The following is a 23,399-nucleotide window of genomic DNA, read 5'->3' as shown; positions in this document are numbered from 1 at the left end:
CCTTAATGAGCGATTTCTTTAACATATCACTGACCCCATCTAGGAAGCATAATCTGTTGTGAATCCATTTAATCCGCTTTTGTGCACATGACAGTAACCATGGTGCCCTGAAGAGATGGCAACAACAAGACAACCCCTGTAAATGAAATGGTTTTGCAAACAGTTTTACCAGAGGCCATTGCTCTCTTCTGATCCCTCCTGGATGATTTTTCTCTAGTTTTGCTTTTTGCTTGTGTATTTGTCACTGTTGGGAGCATGAGACAGCAAATCCTGTCCATTCAGGTTAGACAGATTTAGCCCAGGTTGCTGCACCCATACATGCACAGTCTCAACAGTGTTATAGAGAATATCTTTGCTGTTCTGCTAATTTAGCAGTACCATGATAAATGGTATGCATGGGCATGACTGACTGTGTTGTTTTACAAAAAAATAAAAAGGAAAATACGAATCTTAATCTTCAGTGTCAAAGAGCAGATCAATTATATCTTTGTCAGCTAAAGTCAGCTAAAGTAATCTGAATAACTGATATCTGACATGTCCAGTTTATATATGAAGAAACCTTTTCTTCTTAAAGTCAGAATAGATTGGTGTCCCAAGCAATAGAAATGCCTTATAAACCAGTATTGACCACATGAAGAATCTGGCAGTAAACACAACCCTGATGAAATAACATAAGTTCAATAAGTAACGATCATTTAAATAATAAGATAAGATAAGATAACCTTTATTAGTCCCACACGTGGGAAATTTGTTTTGTCACAGCAGGAAGTGGACAGTGCAAAAGTTATGAGGCAAAAATTAGAATACAATAAGAATAAATACAGTACACAACTGTACAGAATAGAATAAAATAAAATACTATATACAGTAGAATAAAATAAAATAAATATACAATAAGATAAAAATAGAATACAAATACTATATACAACTGAGTAAAAATACAACGATGACAGAAAGGATTATTGCACTTAGTGTTATTGCACATGTATGGATGTGTGTGCTTGATCAGTTAAAGTCTTTATTATGGAGTCTGACAGCAGTGGGGAGGAAAGACCTGCGAAATCTCTCCGTCCCACACCGTGGGTGCCGCAGTCTCCCACTGAAGGAGCTGCTCAGTGCTGTCACAGTCTGCTGCATGGGGTGGGAGATGTTGTCCAACAGGGATGACAGCTTAGCCGCCGTTCTCCTGTCACTCACCACCTCCACTGGGTCCAGAGGGCATCCTAGAACAGAGCTGGCCCTTCGGATCACCCTGTTCAGTCTCTTCCTGTCCCCAGCAGAGATGCTGCCGCCCCAGCAGACCACGCCATAAAAGATAGCAGAAGCCACAACAGAGTCATAGAATTTCTTCAGGAGTGGGCCCTCCACTCCAAACGACCTGAGTCTCCGCAGCAGGTACAGCCTGCTCTGCCCTTTCCTGTAGAGGGCGTCTGAGTTATGAGTCCAGTCCAGTCTATTGTTCAGATGAACACCAAGGTACCTGTAGCTGTCCACAGCCTCAATGTCCATACCTTGGATGTTCAGTGGTTGCAGTGGAGAATGCTTGTGCCTGCGGAAGTCTACCACCAGCTCCTTGGTTTTACTGGCGTTGATCTGGAGGTAGTTCAGCTGGCACCAGTCCACAAAGTCTTGGGTCAGACCTCTGTACTCCTTGTCGTCCCCATCAGTGATGAGGCCGACTATTGCAGAGTCATCAGAGAACTTCTGCAGGAAGCACTGGGTGGAATTGTGGGAGAAGTCTGCAGTGTAGATGGTGAAGAGGAACGGAGCCAGAACCGTTCCCTGTGGGGCCCCCGTACTGCAGACGACCCTGTCCGACACACAGCCCTGAGTCCTCACATACTGTGGTCGGTCGGTGAGGTAGTCCAGGATCCAGGTAGTGAGGTGATGGTCCACTCCAGAGTTTACCAGCTTGTCCTTTAGAACCGAGGGAAGAATGGTGTTGAAGGCACTGGAGAAATCAAAGAACATGATTCTCACAGTGCTTCCAGCGGTCTCCAGGTGAGCGAGGGAACGATGTAGGAGGTGAATGACGGCATCATCCGCTCCAATGCCAGGCTGGTAGGCAAACTGAAGTGGGTCCAGTGATGAGCTTATTAGGCGCCGAAGCTGAGCCAGGACCAACCGCTCCAGGGTCTTCATCAGGTGGGATGTCAGAGCCACCGGCCTGTAGCTGTTGAGGTCCTTGGGGCGTGAAGTCTTTGGCACTGGTACAACACAGGAGGTTTTCCAGAGCTGTGGGACTCTTCCCAACCTCAGGCTCAGGTTGAAGAGGTGCTCCATCACCCCACACAGTTGGTCCGCACAGGACCTGACGACCCTCGAGCTGATGCCATCTGGACCCGCTGCCTTCTTGCCATTAATCCTCCTCAGTTCCCTCCTAACCTGGGTGGTTGAGAGAGACAGGCTGGAGCCTTGTGTTGAGTGTGTATTGGATGCTGTTGTTGGGGGTGGGGGGGAGTGAGCAGGGTGAATAGAGGAGGTGTGAAGTGTCTGAGGTGGAACAGCAGCAGTGGGGGTGGGTGAGTCTGCAGCCGATGTTGCAGACTGCCTCATGGCTGAATCAAATCTGTTGAAGAAATGATTCAGTTCATTTGCCCACGTCACATCATTCCCAGGCAGAGAGTTCTGCTGTTTGTGGCCCGAGATGGTTCTGAGGCCTCTCCAGACTTCACCAACATTGTTTTGCTGAAGCTGGTTCTCCATCTTCTGCCTGTAGCTCTCCTTCCCATTCCTTATCAGTCCCCTCAGCTCTCTCTGCACCCTTTTCAACTCCTCTTTGTCTCTGGATTTGAAGGCCCTCCTCTTCTGCTTGAGGACGGTTTTAATTTCTGGGGTAATCCAAGGTTTGTTGTTGGAGAAACACCGTACAGTCCTGGTAGGTACAGTGTTATCCACACAGAAGTTTATATAGTCAGTAATGCATGTAGTAAGGCTGTCGATGTCCTCACCGTGGTCATCACAAATCACCTCCCACACAGTCGACTCAAAACAATCCTTAAGAGCCTCCTCGCTCTCCTCTGACCATCTCTGTACTGTGCGGGTGGCTGGTGGCTCCCTGCGCACTAAGGGCTCATACACAGGGACAAGGTGCACCAGGTTGTGATCAGATCTGCCCAGGGGAGGGAGAGGTGATGAACTGTATGCCTCTTCTGCATTGGCATACAGTAAGTCCAGTGTTTTATTGACTCTGGTTGGGCAGGTCACATACTGGGTGAAGGTGGGCAGTGTGGAGTCCAAAGAGGCATGATTGAAGTCCCCTGATATTATGAGAAGGGCTCTCGGTGATTGTGTTTGCAGTCTGCTGACCACAGAGTGGAGAGAGTCACAGGCTGCATCCGCGTTGGCCGAGGGGGGGACATACGCTGTTATCGCGATAACATGCGAGAACTCCCGGGGCGGGTAGTACGGACGCATGCTAACGGCTAACAGCTCAATGTCTCTGCTGCAGAGTTGCTCTTTTACAGTGATGTGCCCAGGGTTACACCATCTGTCGTTCACAAAAACTGCCAGTCCCCCTCCTTTCCTCTTACCGCTGTCTCTGGTCCTGTCCGCTCGCAGCAGCTGGAATCCCGGTAGTGTCACGCTTGTGTCCGGAGTTAGCGATGTTAGCCACGACTCCGTTAGCATCATGATGCTACATTGCCGGTACTCCCTCTGTGACCAGGTTAGCGACATGAGCTCATCCATCTTATTGGGCAAAGATCTTACGTTTCCAATAATTACAGAAGGAAGAGATGGTCGATAACGTCTCCTTCTCGGGCGACGGCGCTCCTTCCCAGCACGACACCCCCGTCTTTTCCTCCTCAGCTCGCTGGGAATATCGGGTCTGTCCGCCGGCAGTACCGCTGCAGGACTCAGCGCTAACAGCTGATCCTTACTGTAAACAAAGGATCTCTGCTCTGGGTCCCCAGACACGGGTGAAAAAAGTAGAAATAAACTGAGAAAAACGACCAGGACTAGCACAAAACGGTAGAACATGGTTGCAGAGTCTAATTACTAATACGTTAGTTATAAAAAAAAATTACGAGAAAAGGAATTGAACGTGTATTAATGATGTACAGAATTCAGATAGAGGTAACTGGCAGTTAGAGTCCAATGGCCCATCACTTCTAAATACAAACAAAAGTAGTTGAATACTCAAATGCCCATAAAGAACCCATAACGTTTGTAAACCACATAGCAAGTAACTTTAAACCATCTTAATCTAAACTACATAATAAAGACAATCCCACAACATAGCCCAGAGTTCATATAAGGTCTACAAATAAAAGTAGGTGCCCTGTTTTAAACACGTTGGAAGGGTACCTTTCACCCTTCTGATGAGAGGCCTCGGGCCGTGACACACGGAATGCTCTGCTTTTTTAGGATCATATATTAAGACCTAAAAAATAATAAGATTGTTTTAAAAATTCATTGCAGCCAGAAGGAAAAAAATCAAGGGAAAATGTTTGAACTAAGAATCAACCTTTTATACTACACTGCTTTAAAAACAAATACAATAAATACTGTGACTTCTGAGTGCTTTTCCAAGAAATGTTGGAAATGGAATGTTTTCCAAGAAGGAACCGACCAATAGGATTTTATACCCATTTATTACTTATCATCAACATGACCTGCTCAAGCGCAGGCCTCACTCAGGAGTGGGAGGGCCCACTCCTGAAGACCTTATGACTCTGTTGTGGCTTCTGCTATCTTTTATGGTGTGGTCTGCTGGGGCGGCAGCATCTCTGCTGGGGACAGGAAGAGACTGAACAGGGTGATCCGAAGGGCCAGCTCTGTTCTAGGATGCCCTCTGGACCCAGTGGAGGTGGTGAGTGACAGGAGAACGGCGGCTAAGCTGTCATCCCTGTTGGACAACGTCTCCCACCCCATGCAGCAGACTGTGACAGCACTGAGCAGCTCCTTCAGTGGGAGACTGCGGCACCCACGGTGTGGGACGGAGAGATTTCGCAGGTCTTTCGTCCCCACTGCTGTCAGACTCCATAATAAAGACTTTAACTGATCAAGCACACACATCCATACATATGCAATAATACTAAGTGCAATAATCCTTTCTGTCATCGTTGTATTTTTACTCAGTTGTATATAGAATTTGTATTTGTATTCTATTTTTATCTTATTGTATATTCATTTTATTTTATTCTACTGTATATAGTATTTTATTCTATTCTGTACAGTTGTGTACTGTATTTATTCTTATTGTATTCTAATTTTTGCCTCATAACTTTTGCACTGTCCACTTCCTGCTGTGACAAAACAAATTTCCCACGTGTGGGACTAATAAAGGTTATCTTATCTTATCTTATCTTATCTTATCTTATCTTATCTTATCTTATCTCAGGACTCTGGTGTGTTTGCGTCTGTTCATTGTGCTTGGAAATATTTCATCTGTGGAATAAAGAGTTTGGTTTCAGTCGTTTTTTAATCTGTTTGCTTCTCTGCTCTTGAACCTTCTGTGACAGGAAAACCCTTCTTAGAATGCTGGACAGTTATTAGTAGGAACCATCCAGGTTAACAAATTTGATTTAAAAAGAAACAAAATAATGACTTTAGAGGTCTTTTTTGTCTCTTAAATATTAAACTTAAACTGTTGTTACGCTGCATCTCTGTAGATGTATAGATTTAATCTCAGCATGCTCTAAGTGCCACGTCGGTGTCTGATTTTTAAGAGAGAAATATACTGGGCCAAGGGAAACCATGACAAAAATAAATAAATAGAGACTAGTGTACATTGCAAATGAAAGTGAAGCAACAGCTACGAACTGTTCTGTGGATTTCAAAGTGGCATTTACCTATGCAAATATGTGCAGGAAGAGCCGAAACAGACAGAAATAGTTTAATTTAATTTAATATTTTTGTTACATTTGTTACATGTTGCATTTTATCACTACAGAAAACTTTTTTCTCCTACAGTGTGAACATGACTTTAACGCAGCACACAGAACGGACAACCTTGGTCGTGTGTATATAGTACATCGACTCCTCATCGATGCATTACAGCTGACGCTCCGGGGTCATTCTGCGGCAGATTCTTCATACTTGTGGTGCTTTTCGTGCGTGTAGTAGGTTACCGGTGTCCGGGCTGTGATGGAGCGCTGGAGGGGCAGAGTGGCTCTGGTGACCGGAGCCTCGGCTGGGATTGGAGCGGCTGTGGCAGTAGAGCTGGTCCGGCTCGGAATGAAAGTAATGGGCTGCGCCAGGGACGTCGGAAAAATCCAGGTTTGTTTTGAAGTGAAAACTCAGTTTACGCATAGAGTAATTTAACCTCTATACAGGGCTGGACTGCGTCGGCAAATACCCGGTATGCTCTTATCTGGCATACCGGGTATTTGTGTATATGAGTGACTCGAGCAGAGAAGTAAATTGTGATGTTAAAGTTACCGTTTTGCATAACATTTCCAGCTGTGTCAGACTTACATAACATAGAGAGGCTGGCCAGCAGCCAGCACACCCTGTATTATAGCTCTGTAAATCAAACTCTGTGACTCTATTGTTAACAACTTACGCAAAAGAAAGAAAAAAAAATACAAGAAAAAAGCCGGAAACATATGTTTCCGGCTGTATTTTTTTTTTACTCTCATTACTCTCACTGATTTGCCTTTGTACAGTTCTTTTGATTTTCTTGTGTAAAGTGTACCGAATGTTCAGTTCACAGCAAGATAAAAATGTTTTTGTAGGTATCATCATATAATCACACTCCTCCATAATATAGTGATTATTAGGCCAATGAAATATGCCCATTGTGAGATGTTCACACTGGGAAGGTCCAGACAACACACACAAGGTAGTAGAACACCTAAACACAGACAAGCTGCTAAGATTCTTTTTGAAGTGAGAATAAGGATTTTAAATGATGGAACTGTGACTAGTAAAGGGAGGCAGCTAACTGATATGACGGAGAAGGAAGAAATGCGAATATCAGAAGAACAACTCACATTGAACTGTTTGGAGACAAAGTTAGAGATGCAAGGCTGAGAGGGTATGGAAATGTGCAGAGGAAGGATAGTGGATATATAGGACAAAGGATATGGAATATAGAGTTCCAGGCAGAAAGTAAAGAAGAAGACCACAGAGAAGATTCATGGATGTAGTGAAGGTTAATTGGCATGACAGAAGAATATGCTAGAGTCAGATGATACGCTAAAAAGAAAATGCACTGTTAGTTATTGAGTTCTGATATCCAGAATGAAAACTCCAATCTACATATTTGCAGTAACTTTACAGCAAAGGCAAAAGGCAAAGAGCAAACACCTGGGAAACACAGTGAAACAGGACAGCAAAACAGAACCCGACGCACACAGACTGAAGACTAGCAAAGTAAAACAGGAAATACACCGACTGAACTTACTGACACAGGCTCAAAAACACGGGCTTCACACAGAGACAAGCAAACATGAGGCACAGAACAAGAACAGAAACCATGAACTATAAACATAATATAACAGAGAACAATAATTCAAGGAATAAAACTTAAACCAAAACACTGGGTCACAGACCTAGGACTGTGGCAAAATAACATTTGAATGGCAAATTCATACACTTTAAAAACACATAATGGATTCTAAAGTCTGTCATCTTTTTCTTCTTGGTTTCAGAAACTGGCAGCAGAGTGTCAGAGTGCCGGTCATCCTGGTGTTTTGTTTCCTTTCAAGTGCAATTTGACCAAAGAGGAGGAGATTCTGGCCATGTTTGCAGCGATCAAAGAGCAGCACAAAGGTGTGGACGTGTGCATCAACAACGCTGGCTTATCTCATCCAGAACCTCTGCTAAGTGGCAAAACCAGCAGCTGGAAGAACATGATGGATGTAAGAGCTCACTTCTTGGTTTGGTCTACGAATGTTGTAGTGTGTGATTTCTGTGGGTTTTTCTCTGTATCTATTCTTGTACGATCTACTGTACAATATAAAGCGCCTCGAGGCAACTGCTGTTGTGATTTGGTGCTATATAAATAAAATTGAATTGAATGTAAGATTCACATGAAGGTTTTCCCAACAGGCCATTAAAATGTAACAACATGATGTGTGTGGTCACCGATCAGTGGTCTTAATGCATTTTTGTACCCACTGTGTGTGAGATGCAATAAGTAGATGTGCCATTTGGAGGTGTTGATTCCAGATACATTTTCTTTGTTGTTTATTTCTCTTACAGGTGAACGTTCTTGCACTGAGCATCTGCACGCGTGAAGCTTATCAGTCAATGAAAGAGAGAAACGTGGACGATGGGCACATCATAAACATCAACAGGTGCAGTTTTATTTAATAATGCTTTGTGACGGGTATGCTTGTGAAATTGGTTTAATTATTAAACAAAGGCTATATCTTATAATCTTTATTAAACAGTCAGTCTCTGATTATGACAACACTACACAATGGACCTCACAGTGGACCTTTTGTTAAAGCTGGAGGGCAGGACTTTCCCTTACATTCAACCCAAACACGCCAATGCTCCCTATCTGTGCCATGGTACATAGCAACCTCCAGTATTAGCATCATTATGTTTATTTTACCATGAAGTCCCTTTTTATCAGAGTGACCTGGCAACCAAAGTGGTGCTATAAATTCTAATAAGTTAACAATGACTGGTTCACCTACGAAAGTCTAGGAAGCATCCATGAAAGTTGTCAACACTACACAGAAGACTGTTTTCACTGCAAACAATAGAAAAAGCAAAGAAGAGGGTAATAACAATGGCAATGGCTCTATCCCAATAACAAGGAGCAAATGATTATCTGTTGCATTCAAGCCAAAAAAAGGAAAGCAAACAATGCTGATTAAACCTGTCAGCACCAGGTATTTCTCTCTGGAAATAAAAAAAAAACGCCAATGAGAAACTCCAAATCGTGTCTCTAAAAGAATAACCTACAGATGAGTGCATGTTGGTAAATGCTGACCAGGTTACGACTTCTTCTGAACTGTCTTCTGTTGCAGCTTGTGTGGGCATAGTGTGATCCCCCATGCTGATCTACATTTCTACACCGCCACAAAGTATGCTGTAACCGCACTGACGGAGGGCCTGAGGCAGGAGCTGCGTGCAGAAAAGAGCCATATCCGAGCCACAGTAAGGCTTTAAAAACACTGCACCCAGCTCCAAGACTGCCTTTAACACCAATATCAGCTTCTAAGAAACACATGCACAAAGTGTCTGAGACAGCAGTATTACCTGTTATAATATACACAAGGTGCTTCTTGAAATTCCTTCATTATCCAGAGAAACCCACCCGAGGGATTAATAAAGTTTTATCTCATCTTATCTTATCTTATCTTATCTTATCTTATCTTATCTTATCTTATCTTATCTTATCTTATCTTATCTTATCTTATCTTATCTTATCTTATCTTATCTTTTTTTTTTTTTTTGCAGAGCATTTCTCCTGGTTTAGTGGAGACTGAATTTGCATCACGGTTCTACAAAGACAATCCAGATAAAGCAGCTGGTGCATACTCTGCATATAAGGTAACATTATTATTCGTACTGTTCGTGTACTGCTGATATGGTTACTCAGATACAACTATTAACCATTTTTCACTTCTCTGACAGCCTCTGGAAGCAATAGATGTTGCCAATGCTGTTACCTACGTGCTCAGAGCTCCTCCTCATGTTCAGGTGACTTTCTCTAATTTTAATGCTTTTTTTATTCTGACTTATTGTTTTTCCTCATCTACTATTTAATTGTCAATACTTTGTGTATAATAATATATAAGAACATCTTTCTTTCAGATTGGAGATGTTCTGATGAAAGGCACTGAGCAAGCTTAGGTTTGACCTACATGATTCCCCCTGAATGAACCTACTTTACTTTACTTTACTTTACTTTACTTTACTTTAATTTACTACATTTATAAACAGTTTGGTTTATTATGTTTGTACTGAAAATTTTCACTGATGTATAAAATAAAATGATGGTGGGGGGCTTGTTGAGTGTTCTTATTTTACTGAAGGAGACCTGATATAAACAACAGTTTATGGTAGAAAACATTTAATTGTCATTTTAACATTATCTCAAAAATATATTTCACTCTGCCAACAATAGTATTAAAATGTAAAGTTAATATATAATACCTGACTAATACACGGGAAAGTAAAGTCCTGAGAATATTAGTTAACAGAGTTACTTAAACATATTGAATGTCTCAGAATACACAGAATGTCTGATGTGCTCAGTGAAGCTTTTCACAAAAAAGCTAAATAAAATCCTAATAACTAAAGTAACATATTTTGAATATTGTTGTTAGAGATTTAGTAACTTGCTAAATGACCCATGCACTGATGATTTGTGTCATAATGCAATTATAATGCAATAAAGCTCCTAACTTCAATTAATGACATTTTTGAAGTGTCTCATAGTTACACAGTTACACATCTACAATATGAATCACTGTACTGAGTGTTCAACAATATATATGAAATATAATTGGTTAAAAATACATTTGGCACAGTTCAAATATTAGAAAATGAGTAAACGCTTACCTGATGAATTCACAGAGATCTCTGGGGTACAGTAAGGGTTTCATATGTATTTTAAAATTCATTTAGCATTAAGATTTCAATCTTCACCATAATGATGATTCAGATAAAAATAAACATTTCTTCCCCATGAACATCACTTCAGCTCTTCAGTGGTCCATTTGACTGTTTTTTGAACCTCCGTTAGAGACACCTTGTTGACCTCTCATTCATCCAAGCTCCGTCTCTCATGATGTCCTTCTGCACATCAGTTAACCAATTAACGTCCTTCCCTGATTTTGGCTTCCACAGGGGTCTTTCTCTACATCCACCCTTGATTTTCAGTTATAAGGCAGATCGTTAATATGCTGCGATTTGCATGTTTTTAATAATTTTTTTATTGTGTTTTAAATGATTGTGTTGCATGGGTTTGGTTTCAGTTTTGTTAAAGTTTTGTTTTGTGGTGTAAATTCTTACTGTTTTATTTATTTCATGTTTTTGGGAGAATATTCTGACTAATCATGTTTCCCTAACCAGATTGTCTGATTGACTTGAGTCCTGTTGGTATGGGTTGCCCTGGGTCAATTAGCAGTTATGGTGTGGAGTTTGTTAATTAAGGAGGCCTGTACAGAACCAGGGGAGCCAAGATATTTGGAGAGATGTGCTGAGTACTGAAAGGAGGGGGCTCCAGATATGAGAGGCCACGAGTTGGGGCTCTGCAGAGCTTGGAACTGGACAGAAGAGCCCAAGAGCGGACACTGTGGAAATCGAGGTGGGTCTGATTGGATATGGAGTTTGAAAATAGAAGCTAAACTTGGAGTTGCCGCCATTGCCTGCTGAATGCCGGCGAGGGGGAGGGGTCCAACCTGATCATCATCATGGATAAATATGGGAAAACCAACTAGCTAGATTCAAGACTCTGTTTTGAAAGTGAATATGTAAACATTATAAGCATGTAATCGTGTAAATACCAAAACATGTAAATATTAAATATAAATGGAAATGTGTACATAATTACATCTGTAAACATCATAAACACATCTCTGTAAATCAAATAAAATATGAATTTGCTTCTACACCGTACAAAATCATTCAATTTAATATTTAAGTCCTTGCCCGTCTATTCCTTGTGTATGAATCATAACTTTAAAGAATAAACAGGTCTAACTCATTCTGTGTGTGCAGAGAGTTCAGACATATATATATATATATATATATATATATATATATATATATATATATATATATATATATGTCTCCATAAAATGCGATAGAATTAGGTTTTATTTTCATGAATGCAAGTAAACATATCATAGTATAGTTTTTACTTGAATAAACAAAAGAACCGATTCAACTGTTTTCCAACAGTTTGCTGATGACTTGAACGCAGCACACAAGCATATGATGTGTTTAAAAGCATCGCGTGTTCACGATCACAAGACAGTTGGAGCTCCAGAGTCCGTTTTCTTCAGACTTAGCGTCCCTGGCATCATACTTGAGGTGCTTCCGTCCGTGTAGCAGATTACCGGGCTGTGATGGAGCGCTGGCGGGGCAGAGTGGCTCTGGTGACCGGAGCCTCGGTCGGGATTGGGGCGACTATAGCCGTGGAACTGGTCCGGCTCGGTATGAAAGTAATGGGCTGCGCCAGGGACATAGGAAAAATCCAGGTTTGTTCTGAAGTGGAAACTCAGATCCCGCAGAGAGTAATTTAATGTAAACTAGCTAGCACGGAGTAAATTTTGATGTTAAAGTTGCCGTAATGCAAATAAATAAATAAATAAATAAATAAATAAATAAATAAATATAGCTTTCAGACTTACAAAAGACAGGCTGGGCGAGCAGGAAGCATTAAACTATTATAAACTGACGAAAGCATGTAGTTACAGCACACTAATATATTACATTATTATTTAACCGCACAAGTGTTTTGTTAACAGCCACTGCACGGAACGTTAAGTTTAATATGGCACAGAAAGTAGGAAGTTGGACACGTGACTTTCATCTGAATTGTAGTTTTCCTAAATCAAAATGTTAAACACAACAATGAAATTCGCCTTTTTGTCCTCTTTTTCTTGAATTGCCTAGCTCTAAGCTGGCAGACCATCCTAACACACAAGTCAGCATTTTCGATTTGGTACTCACTGAGGGGTTTTTTTTGTTTTGTTTTTTGTTTTAGCTTTGATAGAAAATGATGTTTTCAAAGATTAGCTACAACCATCTATTTAGCATATAGTAAATGAAGAACTTGACTTTCTGAAGTTTTTTTTATTTCCTTGATGAAATGCATGAATTGTTTGAATCACACCTCAAGACAAAACCAGAGAAAAGGCTTTTGCAGGCATCATCACATCATCATGTGCCTGCTGTTACAAAATGATTATTAGGTCAGTGAAATAAGCAAAACTCAAAAACGGGCAGAACATCCAAACACAGGCAAACTACTGCTTGTGGGTCACTGAGCTTTGATATGCAAACTGAAAACTCAAATCAATGTATTTACAGTAACTTAATCTACATGTTTGAATAGTAGATTCGTACACTTTAAAAACACAAATGGGATTCTGAAGTCTGTCATCTTTTTCTATTCTGGTTTCAGAAACTGGCAGCAGAGTGTCAGAGCGCCGGCCACCCTGGTGTTTTGGTTCCTTTCAAGTGTGACTTGAGCAAAGAGGAGGAGATTCTGGCCATGTTTGCAGCGATCAAAGAGCAGCACAAAGGTGTGGACGTGTGCATCAACAACGCTGGCTTGGCTCATCCAGACCTGCTGCTAAATGGCAAAACCAGCGGCTGGAAGAACATGATGGATGTAAGAGCTCTGAGTTATTGTAGAAATAAAATACTTGTTTTGATCTGGAAGAACTTTTCGCATTGCAGATCATTGCATTGTAAAAAGTAATTCACATTTGTTGATTCCAGATATTTTCTTTACATTTTATTTATTTTCTTGGTTTCTTACAGGTGAACGTTCTTGCTCTGAGTATCTGCACACGTGAAGCTTATCAGTCAATGAAAGAGAGAAATGTTGACGATGGCCACATCATAAACATAAACAGGTGTGCAATTTTTCACAAACTTGTAATATTGTTATTACCATTATCTGTATTTTACCACAAAGTCTCATTTTACAGAAGGAGAGTGCCTAGTGACTGGGCCTTAGCTTAAGGGGCCCACTGGCATCCATCAGTCTAGTAACTGAATATTTCAATTCATTTTAATTATATTTATATAGCACCAAATCACGACAACAGTCAATTCAAGGCGCTTAATACTGTAAGGTAAAGATTCTACAATAATACACAAAAACCCTGGCAATCAGACAACCTCCTGTGAGTAAATACTTTGGCGACAGTAGGAAAGAAAAACTTCCTTTTCACAGGAAGAAACTTCTGATAGGACGAGTCAGCCATGAATGGTTGTGGGTCCATTTAACAAATTAACAAAGTCAAAGAGAAGCTGCAAAACATCAGGATAAAATAACTGCTGCAACCCTATATACAGTTTTGTGGGCAGCAGAGTGTCTTACATCAATGAGAAATTACTTAAAAAATAACACAAAATAAATGTTGCTTAATGCTCGCCTGGTTAATGCCTCATAAATCTGTTGCAGCATGTGTGGACATCGTGTAGTTCCCAAAGCTGTTCTGCATTTCTACACCGCCACAAAGTATGCTGTAACCGCCCTGACGGAGGGCCTGAGGCAGGAGCTGCGTGCAGAAAACAGCCATATCCGAGCCACAGTAAGGCTGCAGCCAATCTAAAAGTGTCTGAAACACCAATATTACAGTTTTCAGATACACACATGTAGTAGTTTGTGAAGATCCCTCAATATCAGCTCTTTTTTGCAGTGTATATCTCCTGGTTTAGTGGAGACAGAATTTGCTTTCCGGCTCTACAGCAACAGTCCTGATAAAGCATCTGGTGCATATTCTGCATATAAGGTAAAATTATTATTCCTACTCTTCATGCACTGCTAATACGATAACTCAGATAAAATGTATTTCATTTGGATGCCAGTCTAGCTCACTGGGTCAAGCAGGCGACCCATATGCCAAAAGGCCACTATAGGCGCTCAGGTGTGATCTGGCCTGGCCACTTTCTGCATGTGATTCATTCCCTGCGTTTCTGTCTACTCTACTGATCTATAAAAATAAAGAAGAAAAGGCCCAAAATAAAAATATTTTTAAAGCTGTTAATCATGTTCCACTTCTCTGACAGCCTCTGGAAGCAATAGATGTTGCCAATGCTGTTACATACGTGCTCAGTGCGCCTGCTCACGTTCAGGTGATTTCCTCTTATTTTAATTCTTTTTTATTGTGAATTATTGGTTTTCCTGATTTGCTGTTTAAACATCAGCACTTTGCTTGTAATAATATATAAAAAACATCTTTCTTTCAGATTGGAGATGTTCAGATGCAAGGCACGGAGCAAGCTTAGGGTTGACCTACATGATCCCCCTGAATTAACCTACTTCCTTACTACACTTATGAAAATGATGAGTTGTGATATGGTCATGAAACAGTTTTGTTTATGATGTTTGTCCTTAAAGTTTTCACTGATTTATAAAATAAAAAGTTTTTGTGGGGGAAATTTGTGAGTGTTCTTATTTCACTGAAGGAAATCTGATTTAAAGAGCAGTGTATGGTGGAAAACATACAGTTGTAGGTGTAAAAATATCTCAAACATATGTTTCATTCCTCCAACAATAGTAATAAAATGTAAAGTTATTATATAATACCTCACTAATTCATGGGAAAGTAGAGTCTGAGAATATTAGTTAACAAAGTTAACCCACCGTGTGTAAAAACAAAAACTGTGGTGACTCTTTGTGACGAGGGAACAGTGAAAAGTAGCTTCAGATTTCGGTTAACTAAAATACTTTTTTCACACCTTGTTTCATGTCTTAGCATATTCCAACTTCAAACTATAACAACACTGGACCCCACCAGATGGATTATGCAGCAAAGTCTTTTTTTGACTAGTATTCTTCCTAATTGTGGTCACGATGACTCTAACTGAGCCTACTCTGAAAAAAATAATCTTCTTGTTTTTGGAAACATTGGAACAATTGCTGACATGTTTTTTTTCCACTGATGATCCTGTTTTTTGTGTTGTTTGTACTTTTCTATTTTCCTTTGTACTAAAATGGACTTATATGTCTGAAGTAATGTTTCGATGTAGAGGGAGGATAAGCTTTCACCCCTTTCTGTTTTGACCACTAGAGGTCACAAGCATGACAGAGAGATTAGGTACCCTGCTTATGTCTCCAATTTGATTGATGGCCCTAGCCTTGACCTTTTGACCCCACCGGAAGTACTCCGGAAGTGTATGATCCATAAGCGCGATGAATTGCATCCGGTGAGGGGGAGGGTACTCCGGAAGTGTGTATTGGATTCCATATGTGTGACAAAATGCAACCGGTGGGGGGAAAATGTATGTTTTCTCCCTTAGAGGGAGGGGGTCTGTGGAGGGAGGAGAATTAAAAACAGAGAGGGAGGGGTATGGTTCCTGGGGGGATCAGAGAGGGAGGGGTTCCTGAGGCATCGGGGTGACACAGCAGATTTCTGTTGAGTCTAAAGTGAGCAGTGAGTCTAAAGATCCAGCTGCTGTATTTTCATGGAGAGTAAAGAATGTGAAATAGTTTCATTCAGAGATGGAAAAATATGTGAGAAAGAGGAGAGGGGAGGAATAAGAGATGTTATATTTAAAGGTAACCACTCTCAGTGACACTTGATAAACTAGAGAATTTAAAGCTTGCATTAATTAATTTTTCAGTTTACATGAGGTTATGTTATGAAAAGTCTTGCTAAACAAACTAAAGTATACTAATGTTTGTTGTTCAGCGGGTGGTTGAGTGTACATTTTCACAATCTTACAATGCTGAGATTGCAACCATTCCCCACCTCTCTTGATTGGAGGCCATGACAGTTTGCATATTAACAATCGTGAAAAGGCAGCACAGTGGCTAGCACTTGCCTCATAGCAAGAAGGCTTCAAATCCAGCATCTGGTGGATATCTGGTGGTTCTCCTCGTGTCTGCTTGTGAGACACTTCAACAACATGCAGTGGTGAGGTTAATTTGTGATTTCAAATTGCCCATTGGGTGTGAATGGTTGTTTGCCTCTCTGGATAGGTTGCCAGTCTGTCGCAGGGCAGACTACCATAGAGTGAGAGGGCCTGTGGTAGCAGATCTCTCACTACAAACATGAACCATGGCACATCCCTCATTTTTAAGCATAAAAGAAATCACTCAGTACTGACTGTTAGCACCAGGTACTTGAAGTGGCATTCATGCTTAACAATGAATTGTTTATATATATATATATATATATATATATATATATATATATATATAGAGAGAGAGAGAGAGAGAGAGAGATATAGATATATAGAGATATAGAGATATATATATATATATCTCTATATATATATCTCTCTCTCTATATATATATATAGAGAGAGAGAGAGAGAGAGAGAGAGATATCGGGGGAACCGGCGTCTATACTTGTGTTGTCACTCACTTTTTTGCAGTGGCTTTGGTGGATCCAAGATGGTCTTTCTGCTATTTTGCAGGCAGTCGGTGTGCTGAGTAAGACCTGATGGCTTTCCCACCTTGGTGAACTCCAATTCTTTCTCTGGAGTACTTTGATCAGGATCCAATCACCTGGTTGCAACCTGCAAGAAACTGGAGAGATATCGCTCGGCAGTTTATTGTTAGCACAATCTCTTTATTCTCAAATAATTTAGTCATCCACTCTGCTAGAGTGGTTTCTCTTATAGACTTATTAATAGGCTCACTAGTGAGAGGCAGCGGAAATTGCCCCCCGTGAACGATTTCAAAGGGTGTGAGCTTTTGCGAACCCTGGGTTAGTCGCATCCACATCTTCACCAGCTGTTCTCCACAGAACCAGAAAAGGTGTACTCTCAGTGGCAAGGGAACAACTTAACTACTTCAGCACACTTTGAAGTAGTTATGTGTAGACTGATTGATTGGCATAGAAACATAGAGGCAGGTGTGTGTGTGTGTGTGTGTGTGTGTGTGTGTGTGTGTGTGTGTGTGTGTGTGTGTGTGTGTGTGTGTGTGTGTGTGTGTGTTTTATAGTGTCAGATAACCATACACAACCCACCTGAGAGTGAACATGCTTGTGTGTGTGTCTCAGTCTTAGAGGGTTTTGTTATCTACACACGCACACTCTCACACACACACACACAATACACTCCCTGTTTTGTTTGTATTCTGTAAATTGATCTTGCTGTGTTGAGTAGTCAGATGAGCGAATCACACCACTTTAATGTGAAGACTAGCCTGGTCCTGGGGTTGCTGGGGCAACATGACACATGCTGTATAGGTTCAACCAGAAGTTCTCCAATCTGAAAGAAAAGTTATGTGAATGATCATGTTATATTATGATGATGATTATGATCTGTTGTTATTTAAAATGTTTATTAAGTCCAAACAGACTGAAAATAAGCACAAACCTGAACATGAGGAAGGGCACTGAGGACGTATGTGACAGCACTGGCAATGTCTTTTGTTTTCAGAGACTGTTAGAGAAATGCAAAGTGCTTCATTTATTTGTATCTGAATAATCATACCAACACTCCACGAACTGCAGGATTAATAATTTTACCTTGGTTGTAGCATAAAGGGCAGCGACTTCCTCAGGATTTTTGCTGCTGGCCCGTGATATGAATTCTGTCGCCACTAAACCAGGAGAAATGCTCTGCAAAAAGAGATAATGATAAAGGAACTGTTGGAGGTACTGTGCATGTGTCTCACAGCAGCTTATACTTGTGTTCAAGGCACTTTTCCAGTTGGTTACAATGTGTTTTAAAGCCTTACTGTGGCTCGGATATGGGTCTTTTCAACACGCATGTCAGCCTGCCTTTGCTCCCAGCTTCTAATCTCCGTCCTAGGGCTGCTCAATTAATCGAATTTTAATCACGATTATGATCTGGGCTTTCAACGATCATTAAAAATGACTGAGCCAATTATTAGCCCCTCCCTCGTGCTTTACTCTCGCGCTGCTCCGTGTGCCAAATCCAGCGCACCTCTCTGCATTTCGAACACATGTCACAACAATTAAGAGAACCCGAGGGAAGCTCGGAAAGCTAAGCAGAAGTTATTTGGAGAGGAGAGTGACTGCCCTTGGTTGAAAAGAGAGGTAAAAAAAACTTCAGTGGTGTGGAAACATTATGGGTTCGCGGAGTCAGACGTGGATCAAGTAGACATAGTGTGTAAACTTTGCTACAGTGTCATAGCTGCACCACAGAGCAACACTGCAAAGTTCACTAAACATAGATGTTTACATTTTTCATTTATTTTTTATATTGCAAACATTTGCACTGTTATCAGTATTTGCACACTATTTTATATTATTTTTTAAAATCATTATTCAATACATTGTTATTGTTAACCCTTTAAATCCCTGTAGAACTTGAACCGCATAAGCTAGCGCAATAATTTGTTTTGCATAAGAAACCGGAGGAGTTGTACTTACATCTTATGCCCTCAGCTTGTCCTCGGTCACGGTTTCCTTCCACATATAGCTTTGCAAAAATTGCATAAAAAGCGCTTGCAGGAACAAAAACATAATATTCCAGAAACAGGCTTTGCCGATCGATCAGCTGTTCATAACACTTCCCACATTGAAAAAGACTTCAACGTCGCATGTCCGCCATTTCCTGTCCGAAACCGAAAGTGACGTCATTTTCGCGGAAAATGTAGTTTTTTACTTGTAGGCCTTAAAAGCCTATACTGGTGTTTTTATAAGTCATGTTTGACTATTCTGGATAGTTTCTGGGATGCTTAGAACTCGAATTGCACTGCTGGAAATAGTTTATTTTGATGCACATGCTGTTTTCTTTGCAAATTTGCATCATAGGATTGTTTTTTGTTTTTCCTGCAGTATATAAAAATTGCTGTATCTCCAAAATAAAACTATGAAGACACTCAAAATAAATTTCCTGTTGTAAACTATTTTTTGCGACTTTTGTATTTAAAGTTTTGAGGGATAAGCCTCTTAAATTTCCCCAAGTAGAAATATATGTTAAAAAAAAACCCAAAAACGATTTTCAATTTTTTTGTAGTTTATTGCACTTTTTTGCAATTAATGTAATTACTATGGACTTAATGCAGACATATTATTAAAATATGGGCTATAAAAGTTGTATTGATGTATAGCAACTTGAAATGCTCCCACAAATGGCACTACAGCATGTAAAAAAAAAAAAAAAAAAAAAAAAAGCTCTGGCGGACTTGGTACTATGGTAGGTCTTAAAGGGTTAAATAAATATCGTCAAATAATCGAGATCTCAATTTCAGTGAAAATAATCGTGATTATCATTTTTGTCATAATCGAGCAGCCCTACTCTGTCCTACAGGACACTGACATGACCCAGGTGTACATGTCATGTCAGCCTGCCTTTGCCCCCAGCTTCTAATCTCCGCCCTACAGGGAGGCAGCCGGCCAATCCTGTTGTCAGGTTTATGAAAACAGTTTGAGATAACTTTTACTCTTTAACACTTTCCGTCGTTATTGCTGGGATTTGTCTTAAGGACGCGCACAATAAAACGCTGATTATAAGTGATCCAAAAAGTGCCACATGAACATACTCCCGTTACTGCCCGTTATGCAATTTGGGTTTATGGTTTGACCAAACTCCGAGCGTGCATCCGCAGTATGAAAGGAGTCATAGATTGACCAGGTTACATTTTAAGTTCAATTTTCAATTTAAATGTAATTTTATCCATGTAGCACCAAATCCCAACAACACTTGTTTCAATGTCATTTATATTGTTTAGGCACACATCTGAACTGGTCAGGCTCATGGATTAGAGTCTGGCTAAAGCAGGTCAGCTTACATATAAAATTTAAAGGATATCATGGTCATGATGATGCTCACAGTGTGACTCAGAGCAGGGAAATTTAAACTATGTAAGTCCTGTGATCTGGAGAAGATACAGTTATTATACTATATTTGAACACATCTTGACTTTCTGCTCCTTACATTTTCAAAACTACCTCATTACTTTAGAAAACTGTCCAGAGTCATTTCAAGATCAATGTAGACCTGTGAGAGTTGAAGGATCTTGGTATCATGAAAGGTTTACTTTGTGCTTGGAGTGGTACAGTTGTAAGCTATTCCTTTAGGTAACTCCTTTGTTGATCAGAATCTCAAAGAATAGTATTTCATATTTCATTTGGTACATTTTATCCAAGATGCCCTGATGCACCTAGTGTTATTATGCTTGGGGTTGAGATTCTTTAACCACATACTGTTTCTTAAGTCAAATATCCTTTAATCCAAAAGGAATAATCAAGTCCAGCAAAGCATTTATATTACTGAGATCCACCTACACACTTTTGGCAAGTTTGTTTTTTTTTAACTTAACTACTGCCATGTACTTTGTGGTACGGAAACAGTTCCTGTATAAAAAGGTTCACCCTTTTCAGGACTACATGGCTTTAACTTTTCTTTTTTTTGTTACTTTTAAACATACCGGTAATTAAATATTTGACTTTTTATGAATGTATTTTTTTCCTTTCAAATGAATGGAGAAGTTTTCAAACCGTCTTTAAACCCAGCCTACTATGAAACTCAACCACTTCAGCACACTTTGAGGTAGTTGAGCGTAGTTAAGCAGACTGATTGATTGGCATAGAAACATAGAGGCAGGTGTGTATCAATGTGTGTGTGCGTCAGAGGATTTGCTTAGAATTTATAGATTGACACTGAGCTTATTTCATGTCTTTTTCTCATTTATTTAATTGATTTCAGCACTTCTTCATTTTGATGAGTTTCAGCTTCAAGTTTCTGATTCGGATGATTCTAACAAGAGGGTAACATCATGCAACTTCTCAAAGCCACTAAAAAACACACAGTAATGGTAACATCCTCACAGAGTGTCATAAGAGGTTGGTCACAGTGCAAAAGAGGAAATATATCATGTTCCAGCATTATAAAGAAGAAGACAGTTAACACTTGGTTGATCTTCAGTTTTTGCAGCTCTGGACCTCAGCTTCTGTGTGCCACAGAAGTTCTTGCATCATTCAGTCAGACTTGCCTTTTAAAAGAAGAACTTTTAATGTTATTTCTGCTCACCTGCTCAGGTTTGTAATCTGTTTGATGTTGCAGTATGTCCGGTCATCATTGTTAGATTATAATATTATTTTATGCCATGTTATACCCCTAATTAAAGGTTGTGAATTATTATGTAGTCTTAGTTTGCATTATTCTCCTGAATTAGAAGAAGGTGATAACTATTGCATTTGTTAGACTGATTTGCATTACATTAGACTGCTGATTTATTGTGGATGAATGATATTGTTTTATGATGTTATAAGAAATACTGTTTGCAGAAAGTCATCGCCTTATTTGTCTGATTAGAAGAGAACAGAGCATACTGGAGTTTTCTGCCCCATCTCAGCAGGAGCAGATAAACAGGGAGCCAAGGTCGTAGCTTAGGCGCCGTGTGAGAGAAAAGCATGCGAATGTTTAGGCTTTTATGATAAGGTGGGGGCACCAGAGTCTATAAGAGTTTGATTAATGCTCCACCATTTTGAGATCTGAGGCTGTCTGCATACAGTGTCCATCTCCCACGCGTGTGATCATTAAAATCATCGTTTGACTCAACCCGGCCGGACCCGTGTTGTTATTGTGGTTTTTCCTCTTGTCTCCATCCCCAATTTTGAACTCGTAACATCGTGTACTTCCCAATGCAACTACACATTTCTACACCGCCACCAAGTTTGCTGTAACCGCTCTGACTGAGGGCCTGAGGCAAGAACTGCGTGCAGAAAAAACTCATATCCGAGCCACGGTAAGGCTTTAAAATATACCATAACCAGCTCATAAAGTGCCAGTATAATTCATAATGCTAGTAACAGTTGCTATGAGACGCATACACAGTACGTACAGGAGTTCCCTCATGATTTTTTTTTTTTTTGCAGAGCATTTCTCCTGGTTTAGTGGAGACTGAATTTGGTCCACGGCTCTTCAAAGACGATCCTGATAAGGCTGCTGGTCTATACTCAGAATATAAGGTAAAGGGATCATTCCTATAATTAAAGTATCGTTGATATAATTACTCAAGTAAAGAGTATTCAGTCACTTTTCACTTCTCTCACAGCCTCTGGAAGCAAAAGATGTTGCCAGTTCTGTTGTATATGTGCTCAGTGCCCCTCCTCATGTTCAGGTTTGTGCTTTGCTCTTGTTTTTATGCTTTTTATTGTGTCTTATTAAGACTTTCCTGTTTAACTTTGACTCATAATAAGACAACGTTCACGTAACTTTTGTTTCAGATTGGAGACATTCAGATGCGAGGGACAGAGCAGGTGTCTTAGAGCTGCACCACAAGACCCTCTCAAACTATACAATGACAGATTTCACTTCTTTACAACATTGTAAAAGATAATGACTTGATACGATCATGAAACAATTTTATGGTGTTGTTTTTTTTTCACAAATGTATAAAATAAAAAACAATCTTCAGGGGAAATTTGTTGCATTTCTTTTTTCTTTCTTTTTTTTCTTTCTTTTTTTAAATTGCATTAAGGGAAGTCTGATTTTTAATAAAATCTTTATCGTTTAAAAACCATGTCTGAACCTTAAGTATAAATGTACTTGAGAAATTAAGCATTAGTAGTATTAATGAAGTATAGCAAGATATGTAAGATAATTGTAAAAATTTTAGAAAAAGAAAATGCAAAAATAAATAGAAAATATATTTATGTAATATCAATAAGTGACACATCACAAATACATGTAAATAATTAAATAAAATGGTGAACCTACTGACTCGTTGTTATTCTTAAGCTGTGGTTTTGATTACTAATTGACTGAGTTTCTTTTATTTTTTTGTGTCTCTGTCAGTATTCCAGCATCGTACATTCTGTTTTATACTTAAAATGATAAGTAGTCTTAGAGGTGGATTCTTTGTGTTTTAGTTGACT

The 23,399-nt window shown here is 39.9% G+C and overlaps 3 protein-coding genes across 5 annotated transcripts; 2 read left to right on the top strand and 1 right to left on the bottom strand.

Annotated features, from left to right (window-relative positions):
* Window positions 1-5,938: 5,938 nt before the first annotated feature.
* Window positions 5,939-10,323, top strand: LOC146560027 (dehydrogenase/reductase SDR family member 11-like). The gene is made up of 7 exons (XM_085243854.1): window positions 5,939-6,222; window positions 7,599-7,808; window positions 8,152-8,246; window positions 8,931-9,060; window positions 9,364-9,456; window positions 9,541-9,606; window positions 9,721-10,323. The coding sequence occupies exons 1-7, from the start codon at window positions 6,091-6,093 to the stop codon at window positions 9,757-9,759; spliced, it is 765 nt and encodes a 254-aa protein (XP_085099980.1). The 5' UTR covers window positions 5,939-6,090; the 3' UTR covers window positions 9,760-10,323.
* A 1,551-nt stretch (window positions 10,324-11,874) lies between these two features.
* On the top strand, window positions 11,875-23,240 carry LOC146560025 (dehydrogenase/reductase SDR family member 11-like). Of its 3 annotated transcripts, XM_085243848.1 has the most exons (8): window positions 11,947-12,113; window positions 13,043-13,252; window positions 13,405-13,499; window positions 21,583-21,593; window positions 22,149-22,267; window positions 22,398-22,490; window positions 22,577-22,642; window positions 22,749-23,240. In XM_085243848.1, exons 1-8 carry the CDS (start codon window positions 11,982-11,984, stop codon window positions 22,788-22,790), a joined length of 768 nt encoding a protein of 255 aa, XP_085099974.1. In that variant the 5' UTR covers window positions 11,947-11,981; the 3' UTR covers window positions 22,791-23,240. The 3 variants fall into 3 exon arrangements, with proteins under 3 accessions (XP_085099973.1, XP_085099974.1, XP_085099975.1); XM_085243847.1 differs by lacking the exons at window positions 21,583-21,593; window positions 22,149-22,267; window positions 22,398-22,490; window positions 22,577-22,642; window positions 22,749-23,240 and adding exons at window positions 14,054-14,183; window positions 14,292-14,384; window positions 14,662-14,727; window positions 14,842-15,033 and having other exon boundaries at window positions 11,875-12,113; XM_085243849.1 differs by lacking the exons at window positions 21,583-21,593; window positions 22,149-22,267; window positions 22,398-22,490 and adding exons at window positions 14,054-14,183; window positions 14,292-14,384.
* LOC146560026 (dehydrogenase/reductase SDR family member 11-like) lies at window positions 16,989-18,319 on the bottom strand. Its single transcript, XM_085245174.1, has 5 exons — window positions 18,287-18,319; window positions 18,075-18,167; window positions 17,923-17,988; window positions 17,729-17,814; window positions 16,989-17,128 (listed from the first exon to the last, which is right to left on the bottom strand). The coding sequence occupies exons 1-5, from the start codon at window positions 18,317-18,319 to the stop codon at window positions 17,104-17,106; spliced, it is 303 nt and encodes a 100-aa protein (XP_085101300.1). The 3' UTR covers window positions 16,989-17,103.
* Window positions 23,241-23,399: the final 159 nt, after the last annotated feature.

The sequence above is a fragment of the Mchenga conophoros genome, linkage group LG14, assembly GCF_057382185.1.
Source record: "Mchenga conophoros isolate Kocher_MC1m ecotype Shallow Benthic linkage group LG14, M_conophoros_male_GT1.1, whole genome shotgun sequence".
Classification (NCBI taxonomy): domain Eukaryota; kingdom Metazoa; phylum Chordata; class Actinopteri; order Cichliformes; family Cichlidae; genus Mchenga; species Mchenga conophoros.
The sequence above is the reverse complement of the archived record's forward strand: the minus strand, read 5'-3'. Positions and strand labels throughout refer to the sequence as shown.

Coding starts and splice junctions, on each gene's coding strand:
- LOC146560026 (XM_085245174.1), bottom strand. CDS start 18,319: ATGCGTGTTGAAAAGACCCATATCCGAGCCACA. Junction 17,989..18,074: donor CCCTTTATGCTACAACCAAG/GTAAAATTATTA, acceptor TTTCTCTAACAG/TCTCTGAAAACAAAAGACAT. Junction 17,129..17,728: donor CTAGTCTTCACATTAAAGTG/GTGTGATTCGCT, acceptor ATATCTCTCCAG/TTTCTTGCAGGTTGCAACCA.
- LOC146560027 (XM_085243854.1), top strand. CDS start 6,091: ATGGAGCGCTGGAGGGGCAGAGTGGCTCTGGTGACCGGAGCCTCGGCT. Junction 6,223..7,598: donor GGGACGTCGGAAAAATCCAG/GTTTGTTTTGAA, acceptor TCTTGGTTTCAG/AAACTGGCAGCAGAGTGTCA. Junction 9,607..9,720: donor GAGCTCCTCCTCATGTTCAG/GTGACTTTCTCT, acceptor TCTTTCTTTCAG/ATTGGAGATGTTCTGATGAA.
- LOC146560025 (XM_085243848.1), top strand. CDS start 11,982: ATGGAGCGCTGGCGGGGCAGAGTGGCTCTGGTGACCGGAGCCTCGGTC. Junction 13,253..13,404: donor GCTGGAAGAACATGATGGAT/GTAAGAGCTCTG, acceptor GGTTTCTTACAG/GTGAACGTTCTTGCTCTGAG. Junction 22,643..22,748: donor GTGCCCCTCCTCATGTTCAG/GTTTGTGCTTTG, acceptor CTTTTGTTTCAG/ATTGGAGACATTCAGATGCG.